General features: G+C 38.2%; 1 protein-coding gene across 2 annotated transcripts in view; it reads right to left on the bottom strand.

The window, feature by feature from the left end:
- Positions 1-4,238: 4,238 nt before the first annotated feature.
- Positions 4,239-13,049, bottom strand: part of LOC124805278 (DNA repair protein complementing XP-C cells homolog) — a 134,814-nt gene continuing 126,003 nt past the window's right edge. For both annotated transcript variants that reach the window (XM_047265791.1, XM_047265790.1), the window contains one exon: positions 4,239-5,194. In XM_047265791.1, the coding sequence (XP_047121747.1) occupies positions 4,955-5,194 (240 nt within the window). In that variant the 3' untranslated portion in view covers positions 4,239-4,954. The remainder of the gene's footprint in view (positions 5,195-13,049) is intronic.

Raw genomic sequence — 13,049 nt, 5'->3', positions numbered from 1 at the left:
TCTATATTTAGAGTTAGCTGCCATTCTTTACACCAATCACAAATCCTGTCCAAGTCATCTTGTATCCTCCTACACTCACTCAACGATGACACCTTCCCGTACACCACAGCATCAGCAGCAAACAGCCCCACATTGCTATCCACCAATCTTGTCCTCGATATTTCCCACAAAAAAACAATGGCTTTGTGGCGGTGAATGTGTCCCCATCTTTTGTAATGAACTGTTTTTAGATGGAAGATGCAAGCCAAATGGTACATGTGTTTCATGAAGACCACTGATGTTACTTAATTTCAACGAAACAAAACACATTTGGTGACAAAATAACTTTTGCTTGGAGTCGCAAGATGCATTTAAAATACCTTCACTGATTTCAGAAATAACCTCAGAAAAAAGTAGGCCTCTTGAGAGAAATGTGTAAAGTAGGGAAGAATGGTGTAAACCAACACTGTAGTTGACCGCCAATAAAATGTTGGTTCTAATATGTTCTTTATTGTTGGTTATTACCCACCGTGTTATGTCTGTTATCTTACAGGTATTGTGAGATTTTTCTTGCGAGACATATGTGAGTACATAAGAGCAGAAACTGCCAGCAACTGTCACAGTTTTCTTCCTCTTATCGTCCATACTTTCTGCTAACATATAAACTACTTTTGAAGTGCCAACATGCTCTCGAGCAAATAAAATATCTATAAAACACCACACTGTACAACGTACTTGTGGTGGGACAGTCGCAATTCCTGAAACCCATCGCCCATGGCCTCTGGCCTGCCGGGGAGCACCGCAGTCCTGGGTCCACTGCATTACAACACACACACACACACACACACACACACACACACACACACACACAAACACACACAGACCCAGACTCGGCCTGCAGGCAGGTAGGTTGGTGAGACTACATTTGATGGGCAGGACCTGCACTTTAGTGGGAAATGGAGGGCTTCAGATTGGCAGATACCCACAGAAATGGCCTGCAGATTTGGCCTTTCATGGAAGTCCACTCGTGTGACCAGCTTTTTAAATGTCACAGACACCATGTTGCTGAATTGAGCAGAGGTAATCAATCCATACAACAGATAACTTCTTTAAATACTCTGAGAATCAATAATAATGAAGATAGGTAGCAACTCGCCGTAAAGATTGCTGCGTTGCAGACAGGCACATAGAAAAGACAATTACACTCTCACAACTAAATTTTCGGCCATAGCTTTTATCAGAAAACGAGCTCACACACAATCACTCAGACACAACTCATACACTCATGACCGCCTTCTCTGGCTGCTGCGTCAATTGTCTCTGAGAATCAGATCCAAACAAACCACTCCTCATGCCTCCCTGCCTCGCGTTGGCAGCTGTTAGGCTAGCAGCAAGAAGTGGTGGCAGCACTGATTGCAAGCTGAGGGTCGTGGTATGAAGTGGAGAAGCAGTAGGAATGAGGGAGTAGGGAAGTGGTGCATCCAGCCAGCGATGATGCAGGACACTTCAGTAAATAAACCAGTTCATCTACTGAGACAAAAACGCGATATTTGAGTGTTTTTTTCTTTTTTTCAAATTTCCTTGATGAGTTTGAAATTCTATGATTTTCAGAATCTGTGGCAACCCTGTATACGTTTTGTCAGTTACAGGTGGTGGTAGCAGGACGCACACCACAAGTCTTGCAGCACGGACGGTCACAAGGGAGCCGAAGGACAGGGAGGTGGGTGCTGAAGGAGCATGTGGTCTGACAAAAATATTGTGAAGAGCATGCTCTGAAACATGACAATCGTGACCTCGGTGCTTGTTTCACCGCATGCATATCTGGACTCTTCCCTAGACACCAGTTTCTCAGAACTCCACAGGTGGGAACTAGTGTCTTTGGTTCTGACCATCCACCTGGTCTTAATTTATGTTAATTTCTTCCGTCTCAGCATTTCTTCACAGTAACTACTTGTTTCTTCACCCCTACCTCTGTTACGAACAATGCACTTAGCTTTTCAGTCTTATTAACTCGTACAAGATGTTTTAGCAGTAATCTCTGTCTTGCATATTACCCTGTCTTCCACCTTTAAGCTGTCAAGTTTTCAAATCTTGTCCGCTGCAGTCCCCAAGAATGTTTTTACTTCTCATCCTGTCCAGCAAGTCTCTCCTGACCCGCAGTTCTTGGTGAATTTTCCACATTTACCCCTTTTCCTAAATCTCACCAGTCCTTTTCCTTCACCCCTCTTCCTTCCCCTTCAACTCTTCTGCCTGAAGATGGAACCACTGGCTCCAAAAGCTTGCCCAATTATGACCTTTTATGTGTGTGTTGTGCCACTGCTAGGTGAGTAGATTTTTTATCTGTCCAGTTACATTAAATTTTCTGTTTTTTGTGCTTCTATTGGCAGTTGTATGATCTTGACTCCTAGAGCTAAGTACTGGCCAGGTATTGTTTCATAATTTTATCTGTCTGATGTCACTCACCAATTTGATAATGCAAAGATATTTTTGAGTTCCAACTGTTAAGAAACACAATGTTTGAACAAATGCACCAAATTATGTCATATTGAACTGATGCCTCAATTGGTACAGTAAGTTTCCTTTTGCACACAGTTAACAATAGAGCAGAGGTTTCCCAACATTTCCTCTGAGGGAACACTTTCAGAATCCTCGTACTTTGATGGAAGACTGTGCTTATTTTGTGGGTCAATAAAATTTAAAAAAGGACCGCCATATTCTTAAGAGTTTTTCACAGAGCACTTATTCCCTTCCCGCAGAACACAATTTGTGGAACCCTGCAACAGAGTTGTTTACATGAGGAAGTGTTATTAAAAGTTTCTCAGTAATATGAATTACTACAACTATTTCACTAAAACATGGCTAACGCAATATTGTAGAGCAGTGAGTCCCAATATCAGTGAGTACTGGTTGCAAAAGTTTAGTTGTGAAATGCCCGCTTTGGCATAGCAGTGACACTTGTGGTTGGATGAAGATGGATCCTGCATTCAGGGAACCAATGGTGCTGACCATAGGTACACTACTGCACAATGTATCAGATGTGGATGCTTGTTTCGTTGAATACCTTAAATGCTGCTGTAAATTTACAGGAAGTTTCCTCATACAGATATTTACAGTGATTCCTTCAGCATACTTGCCACACATGTTGCATATGATTTCCTTCACCCTGTCTCAATCATTTCAATCATTTCTTTTTGAGAACACATTTTTTAAATTTTTCACTGTCTTTCTTGTCTTAATTATTTTGCTCCAAGTACTCTGTGTTCACAACTTTTGAAAGACTTATCCTTTACTTCCTTGCACTAAATCCACATCAATTAACCACCACGGTACAAACAGAAAGCAGACTACATTTACAACCAAGTCTAGCATGTCATGAGGCCATGAATGGGACAGCAGAAAAACAACTACAAAAGCTGAAGTTGGAGTTAATGTAACTTAATGGGCAGCTCAGAACCCTGAATTGAACCTAACTAAATTAACTGAAGACAAGTTACAGTCCTAGTTGACAGCCATACTATAATTTCCTAGCACAGAAATAAAACTGTTCAGCATGCTGCAGGAGTAATGGAAGGAAGTACCCGTAGATGTCATCCACCACAATTCAGTGGAACAGGAGAGTACACAACTGACAGAGGCGAAGTGTTACTTGTATCGTGCTGACCCCATAATAGTTCCAAGTACGTAGTTTCTTAACAGCTTTCAGTCTTTAAATGGCAGTGTAGTATATTTTCCATCGCTGTATCAGGGAAGAAATATGTAAGAATCTTGTCAAAAGCAGTTACACTATGTAGATTAGTTTTTTTTAAAATGCATTAATATATTTTAAAATTTGGATAACAAACAATATCTTTACAAAACTACAGCTGCCAGCAGCATTTCATATACAAAGAAGTATTTATACAATTCATAAATAGTGAATTAGATAAACTCTGCTTCAAACAAACAACACAAAGCTGGTGCAAACTTGCTTTCACACATAAATTGTGTAAATGATAACTGTTTACACTGTACCATGGTGCATCAAAGTGGGGGAACACCCTCAAATTGCCCTACAAAAGCCACCCTCTTGTCCTCTTATGTCACTGGCTCAGTAAGTTTTTCGTAAACATTATTATTATTATTTTCAACTTTCCTGTGAGGGTAATGAGGAAAGAAGACTTTTGCTAATGTTATGCAAAAACTAATTATGTTTACAATTGTATCTACACTTAACCCTTACAACAACTACAGTCTTTTTTTTTTTTTTTTTTTTTTTTTTTTGTAAGAAGGGTACACAAACAAAACAATTTAATTGTCAATTTTATGCTGTCAAAATTCACAATAATTTAAGGTAAAATGCACACAATTATCATTTTACAAGTGCAAGAGAAAGTGGATTTTTTATATTCAAGGACGATTTTAACCAAAATGTCACTTGGCACTAGTATGCTGTAACGCAGTTGGCTTTTGTAGGCCAATTTGAAGCTGCTTCCCAGCTTGATTCACAACAAGTGTCCTGAATCGATCTGTACACCTTGATTTTATCCACAAATGCACTGTGGTGCATTGTAAACAATTATTGTTTACACACTTTATATAAACAAAAACCAGACAAATATTACTGTCAAGGGGAAACATAAAATAAAAATTTAGTTTTCAAAAGTACTATCACACAAAAGCTCAACATAAGCCATCAAAAAGCTACTGAAAGATTCAAAACTATACAAATACTGGCCATAAAATGTAACAACACATAATAGCAAATAGTGGAAGTAGAGAAATTACATGATGAAATAATAACTGTCATAAAAGCTCTTTGCAGTACTTTGACCAGAATATTCACAAACTCATGGAAATAAATGTAATGTTTCATGAGTGAAATAATTCTATGACTTATACATTTACCAAAAGTTTACAACAAATTAAGAAGAAAATCTTAGAGCAGTTTGTTTCAAATGTTACCAATAACTAGTTCAACCTTAAAAAATAGTTAAATTTAGTCACACACTCCCATTTCCCAATCTGAATCATCAGAATCAACAGTTTTCATTCTTTTGGACTTTAGGAATCTCTTTGCTCTCTTTGTTTTGGTAATAGTTATCTCTTTGACAGGGCCAAAATTATATCTTGCTTTTAATCGTTCTCTTATGAAGAGACCTTTGATTAATCGTCTCCAGTTTCCATAGATCCGTTTTAACCTCTTCTCTTCATAGCGTGTCTCTGCCGCCTCTTCTTCCTTGAAACAACAAAAATGATTACACTATACAAACTGAAAACCAGAAGTAATATCTACAAAAATTATATATGTTAAAGGACAGCAATATTAATGGTGTGAAACAAAATTTTATACAGGAGGTGTGCAAAAGTACATGATGTAATTCAACCAAAGGAAAATATAGGAATCTATAGAACGCTGAAGTGAATGGGGAGATTCATCATCCCAAACTTTTGAAACTTCCTGGCAGATTAAAATTGTGTGCCAGACCATGACTCGAACTTGGGACCTTTGCCTTTTGTGGGTAAGTGCTCTACCAAACTCAGCTATCCAAGTAAGACTCACGAACTGTCCACACAGCTTTAATTCCACCAGTACCTTGTCTCCTACCTTCCAAACTTCACAGAGGCTCTTCTGCGAAACTTGCAGAACTAGAACTCCTGGAAGAAAGGATATTGTGGAGACATGGCTTAGCCACAGCTTGGGGGATGTTTCCAGAATGAGATTTTCACTCTGCAGTGGAGTGTGCACTGATATGAAACTTTCTGGCAGATTAAAACCGTGTGCCGGACTAAAACTCGAACTTGTGACCTTTGCTTTCAGGGGCAAGTGTTCTACCTAACTTTTGTTTAAAAATGATGTTACAAAGTGAGAATATACACAGCTGAACAAATCAAAAGCTGATATAGGGTAAGGAATAGGATGAGATAAAAAGGACGACAACTGAAAGTTGACAGAAACAATTACATCAGCTACCCTACTACAAGTTCAAAAAGCCTATTAAAAGATGCGCTTTTTATTTCATAATATTACATGAAATCTTATCTGTAGTACTGTCAACAAGTCAAAATCATGCATTCAGTTGCTCACTGATCATACTACCTCCTAAATAGGAGATGACAAAATAATGGATGATACTCTAAATCCCGTCTTTCTAAAATCTTTCACTGCAAAACATCAAAGAACAATTCCTCCTTGCACCTTTTGCACAGATAAAAAAAATATAGACATAAAAAGAGATAGTGCAGTCTAAAAGTAATTGAAGTCAGTCTACAGAGAGGTCACTGGACCTGCTGTGGGACTATTTGTTAGTCTTAATGCCTCTTAGTCACATGAGGTGGTAATTCCTCTAGTAGCAGTCTGTCATAGATCTCTGGTGGCGCAACAGAGCTGCCATTCATTACACCAAATACAAATTCTGTCTATGTCATCCTCAATCCTCCTCTAGTCACTTTCCTGTACACCACAGCATCTTCTGTAAAACAGTTACGGATCTCTGCTCACTCTGTCAGATCATTTATGTACATACAGAACAAGATGAGAGTATCATTCTTCCCTGGGGCGCTCCTGGTGATTCCCCTTTTCTGATGAATACACGCCATTGTAGTGGGACACGAAATTGAAGCGTCACTCATCCACCAGTGTCAGCCCAGTTTGCAGGTGAATATAAGTTTAATTTAGTGTTTTGTTTTTGTATTTTGTAATATTTGTGAATTATCTAAAGTTTTGTATTTATTTTTATGTTTCATGTACGGAGAGGACGGCGCAACGAACGGAGACAGCATCTTCACTGCCGGGACCAGAGAGAAAATTGCTGGCCACTATACGTCGCGGGTCGACAGCCAAAGAGCAACAGAAGATCCTGAAACCGAGTTGTTGCATCGTGCTTCTAAAAACTGAAAATATAAGAATTTGTAATGTTTCTACAACAATGATGTCATAGAAAGTTTAATCAAGTTGTAAATGTTCAGTCCTATCTCGTCAAGGCTCATGTTCACGTCTATATGTAGTATATATGAAGATAATAAACTAGTGTATACTACAAAAGTTTAAATACGTGTTCCAAGAATTTATTTATGAAGAATTATATTAAGGAAGAAGTATTACTGATTTATTTGACAAGATTATTAATTTTTGACAACATTCATCGTGAGTTTGAGTCTTAAAAGTTTATTCAACGTGGTTTTAATATTTATTAAGGCAGATAACTTGCATTAATATAATTTCTGAGAAGAAACAAACGACATCTAAATTGAAAAAAGTTTGCGCAAATCAATTGGACTGAGTGACATAATTCTGTGCATATGACTCAAATGATGATGTTTTAATTACAGTTTCGTTCAAAAACCATTCAGAGACAACTTTAAAAAGAATTTAAATAATTGTGAAGTGTTTTGTAACTGACGTAGGTGACGAAGTCTGCACATGGTCATATGTCAAAAGAAAATCATTTATACAAAACTTACGTCGTTACACTACACCATCCAGAACAGCGTACAACTGTTACTTTGTGCCACTCTCGTATCTGCAATATGCTCAGACCTTTGTTAACGATCTCCTGTGAGACACTGTGTCATACACTTCCTAGAAATCTGATAATATGGAATCTGCCTGTTGCCCTTCATCCATGTCACTGATGCATTACTGCAGCTATCTCAATCAGTGCGCAGGGAGGGGAGATCAATTATTTTAGACTTAAGATGGTATTTTGTGCTTCAGAAGCAACAGACCTGAAGAACTGTAAAACTTTGTACTGAATCATACAGAATATAGGTACTGTTTATGTTCCTGTGTGTGACTATCTTATATTTCAAATAATAATGATGTACTAAGGAAGGATTTGGAGCAGCATATTCACAGTTCAAACCAACACTGAGAGAAGGAAGAAGAAAATGGGAGGAATTTTCTTTCAAGCAGAATAAGGTTTATTAATACCTAGAGAAAAGATTTTATTGATTACCACAGCAATAAAATGCCATATTAATAAAAGGTATGTTTGTTTTCAGTTAACAATTAGTGTGTTCACAGAACTGATGCCTTTCACTTATCTAGAGGTAAAAATGAGAAGTACACAATTACAATAATTTGTCAGAATTTAATGGAAAAATATGTTGTAGCCTAGTGAACAAAATACACACCTATAGTATACCAGACCCACTATGTGACTGGACTGAAGACTTAGCAGAGAGTACATATCCTTAACACCTACAAGGTCTAGCAGCTTTAAGTCGCAGGGCAAACTGCTGTGAGAACAGTTTGCAGTGGGTGTGCTAGTCAAAACTGACGCAAACAATGACATTTCAAAAAGTTTTATTTCTCTACTGAGTCAACCATTATCACATTTGTATATATGTACCAGTGTTTTCATGTTGCACATGAAATGAAAAGAGACAGTGTCATTGTCAATGTGTGCTGCAGACTTATGGACTACAGCATTAACAGCCCAGTCTTTTTTAGTGAAACTTCCATCAATAGTAATTTGCCTAGATGTGTTGGAGAGTTTGCTGTGCTACCAGCTGGAACATCTGCAACCTGCCATCATACCTGTGCAGGATGGGGCACCAGCCAGCTGACAACTAAACGTCTGGTTTCAAAAGTTTCTAGTTAGATGGACTGGACAAGAAGGTACTATTCAGTAGTCACATCGATAAACTGAATTCACATCACTAGATTTCTTGCCATCGGGTTGGTAATGGATTAGGTGTTCTAGACCGATGTTACAGACATACAGGACTTTAAGAAATAAATTTGCAGTGCATTTGAACAAATCATGGAGAATTTTCTGAAAATTGAATTATAATTTTTTTTTATTTTATATGTCTAGTTCTGCAGGACAAAGTTGGGGAGCAAATTTCCTCCACGATCATGGAATGAGTCAGCACATGAAATTAACATAAGAAAAGTTAATAACAGATAACATAAAATTTATACAAATCCTATGCAAACAACAAGCTGTTGAGTATATACTAGCATAATCAACAATACAAGACAGGAATTAGCTGAATTTTTTCCAGGAACCCTCCGACTGAATAGGAGTAAGTCATGAGGTAATTCTTCAATTTGGACTTAATAGCGTGACAATTATTATTGAAGTTTTTTAAGGTACCTTATTGAAAATGGATGCTACAAAATATCGCATGCCTTTTTGCATCCGAGTCAAGGAGATGCAAACCAAATTCAGATTGTTCAAATCCACGTGCAACCATCATGATTAAGGTTTCCTATGATTTCTCTAAATTGCTCCAGGCAAATGCAAGCTTGATTCCTTTGAAAGGGCATGGCCGATCTCCTTCCCCATCCTTGACACAATCTGAGCTTGTGCTACCTCTCTAATGACCTCAACGTCAATAGACGTTAATCCTAATCTTCCTTCCTTCTTCCAAATTCAGATGGTTTTCTGCTTAGTACTAAATGAGTGGAAGCTGCTAATTCTTGGGAATAAGCTCACACTGTTAACCAAAAATGACACTTAAAAAAATGATGGCAAAAAAAATTTTGGAAATACATTTGTCTAGGTAATATATTTAAGTGATTAACATTGCAAGATCACTGGTTAATGTAAGCATGAGACAAAGCCATTGCAATGGTGAAATGCTGGTATATTAACAACTGGTGTAATGGCCAAAATGTTAAATGCAAGCATGATAATGTGCATGCACTGTGCTGTGCAGGTGCCAGATGTCAGTTTGTGCGATGGAGTTCCATGCCTGTTGCACTTGGTCAGTCAATACAGGGGCGGTTAATGCTGTTTGTGGATGACACTGGAGTTGTCGTCTGATGATGTCCCATATGTGCTCGATTGGAGATAGATCTGGTGATTGAGCAATATGTGGGTGAGCGCTATCCTGTTGGAAAACATCCACTGGAAATGCTGTTCATGAATGGCAGCACAACAGGTCAAATCACCAAACTGACATACAAATTTGCAGTCAGGGTGCATGGAATAAGCACAAGAGTGCTCCTGCTGTCATACAATATCAGACTCCACACCATAACTCCAGATGTAGGTCCAGTGTGTCTAGCACATGGACAGGTTGGTTGCAAGCCCTCAACCAACTGGTCTCCTCTTGATCAACACATGGCCATCATTGGTATCAAGGCAGAATCAGCTTCATGACAGCAGTCATGTACCGTGGCTACATTCCTGTCAAGTCTTTCTGCAGTACTGCAGAAGGAACATCCAGCTTCTCGTAGCCCTATTGCATGGCCTTGTTCAAACTCACTGAGGTGTTGATAATGGCATTTTTTATTGCCTTAATGGCATTCTTGAGTAACAACTCACTGCATCTAATCTCAAGGGTAACTAATGCTCACGACCACTATAGTGTGTATTTAAAACAAATTTGATTTGCATCCACATAGTGGTGCCACTATTATGAGACTGGTGTGATGTTTTAATACATATCATTTTTCAGATGTAAAAACACACCTAGCAACTTTAGTTTATGTTGCACAACTCCTTCTTGGTGTTGTGACTTTTTTCCTCATCAGTTTATATTGAGAGGCTAATGTGAGAATCCCCAGACTCCTGAACCGAAGTCAAAAAGAGGTTTGTGAACTTACACCACATATTGCTCAAACTGTCTGTAGGAGCCAAAAACACACTTTGTGAATGGGAGAGTTAGCCAAAATATGCCATGTCATAAGTGAAGTTGAATAATTTTTGTGTTGGGCTATCACTTATTGGAGATACTGTTGTAATGATAGACAAAGCAGTATTCAATTTTCAGACAGTGTATAGAACATTCCATAATTGCTTACCATCTACCTGAATACCTTGGAATTTGGATTGTTCAGGCTCACTTATCACCTGCACATTCTGTGTAATCAGTTGCTGAATTGTGTGTCAGAGACCATAAAAACTGAATCTTACAATGATTTAGAATTGATATATTTTCTACAAACCATGGACATATGTCTTGAACCGTGTTATTCAGTATGCCTATGCTGCACTCAATGTCCTTCACTAGCAAGTTAGTATCATCAGTACCGTATTTACTCGAATCTAAGCCGCACTTTTTTTCCAGTTTTTGTAATCCAGAAACCCGCCTGCGGCTTAGAATCGAGTGCAAAGTAAGCGGCAGTTCTGAAAAATGTTGGTAGGTGCCGCCACAACTAACTTCTTCCGTTGAATTATGTAGCGCTATACAGGTATGCTTTGCAGGCACAAAGATAAATACTGGCGACAAAACCCCTGCGTCAGTAATTTTTTTTTAAAAAAAAAAGGTGGAAGACGAGCTTTTTTTCACCGCCCCGAGTTTCGACCACTGCATTTTCATAAATTATCCAACGAAGTAAATACAAATTCCGTATTGTTCATCTTCGAATGCAGCAGCATTTCAGCGTACTACGAAAATCCGACTGGCAAGATTGTTTGTCTGAATTTTTTCCTACCTGGGACAAGAGATCATTGCTAATAAGAACTTTTATGAATTGTGAATCATATGCAGTATTCTCTTCACCATAAGAATAATACGAATATAAACATTTTGCCATGTATTCTTTCGTGTTTGCTGCTATCTCATTTAAATCCTGTCTGCCTAATAAACTACGAAACTAGAGTGAGACAACAGCAAACGCGGAATAATACACATATCATGTCATGTTTATATTCGTATTGTTCTTATGCCTAATAGTGATACAGTCAGAAATGAAGCACGGCAATTGACTAGATTTTTAAATCTAAGATGACTAATATCTGTACAGAATGTAATGTACTACAGAGGCCTGCAAAGATTTTCAACCGGAGAAAAATTTTCGCTAAACTCTCATTCAGAACATCTTCTATCATACGCAGTCTATTATTTGGTTCTTGTTGATCATTATCAAAGAAAGCACCAGTGTAAGTAACAGCAAATAGCAAGCAGTCTCTTGCCAATGTTCCGCTAATGAGACAATTCCTCTTTTTAAGCGGCGGTTGCGCGCACAAAAGCAAGCCATGCCGCGAGCGGCGGCAGGTCGTAAACACTCATTATCAGAATGCGACAAACAATGCATGACACAGTACAGTAATGCATTTTCAGCTTAGAATGACGTGAACACCTATAACAAAGAGAACGGCACTTGCCAGATCAAAGAAAAATAAGCAATCAATTCAAACCAGACGAAGCACGTGATAAAGGAATGGTACCCGTATAAATACGGACGGAGAACCTGACGCATAGCAATGGCTACATGGTAAAGCATAACTGCTAAGCTTAAAACTCGAACCAAACTACTGTAGCTGTATCGTCATTCGTTCAACCTAAATTGTATTACAATGGACCAACTTTGTTTCGATTTGGATGTGCGGCCTAAAACTCTTCTCTCCATTGGAATTTCGAGTCTCGAATTTCAGGTGCGGCTTAGATTCAGGAAATTTTTTTTCCTTGATTTCGAGTCTCATTTTGCAGGTGCGTCTTAGATTCGAGTAAATACGGTAAACAGAAATATCACGAGAAGAAACAGTAGTGGTCACAACACTAACCCCTCCCTCCAAATTCACAGAGCCCCAATCAAATGCCACACCATAGCCATTCTCATTACTGCGGAAAGCACCTTGTGCTGTCTGTTCTTCAAGTGTGAGAGGAACCAATTCTGAGCTAATCATCTTATTCCATTATGCTCCAACTTCTGCAGTGGTTGTACTAAAGAGTACTTTAATCATTTAGGAAACTGACCATTCCTGAAGGAAGAATTACAAATGTGGCGAATTACTGGGGTAACATATGCAGCATACGGCTTTAGTATACTGTTAGATACCCCATCATATCCATGGGAGCCCCATCTTCAGTGATTTAATTACTGTCTCAGCCTCCCTCTTGGCAGTATCACAGAAGTGTATTTCAGCTAGCAGTCTTGGAAAGCCATTTTCTAAGGGAGTTATATGAGTCCTCATAGAAATAAAGTTTATATTTGATTCACCTGTTATATTCAGAAAGTGTTTGTTAAATGCTACATATCTATTTGACTTATCAGTATTATTATTATTATTATTATTTCTTTAAATATCACATTTTCTTCATATCTTCGAATTGTGCTACTGGCTAGACACTTCCTTCATGACTGATCATATGCTTTTAATTTTATCCTCAGATTTAGGTATTCTATTTGCATG

The sequence above is a fragment of the Schistocerca piceifrons genome, chromosome 7 (genome assembly GCF_021461385.2).
Source record: "Schistocerca piceifrons isolate TAMUIC-IGC-003096 chromosome 7, iqSchPice1.1, whole genome shotgun sequence".
NCBI lineage: Eukaryota > Metazoa > Arthropoda > Insecta > Orthoptera > Acrididae > Schistocerca > Schistocerca piceifrons.
This window is presented reverse-complemented; position numbering and strand designations above follow the sequence as displayed.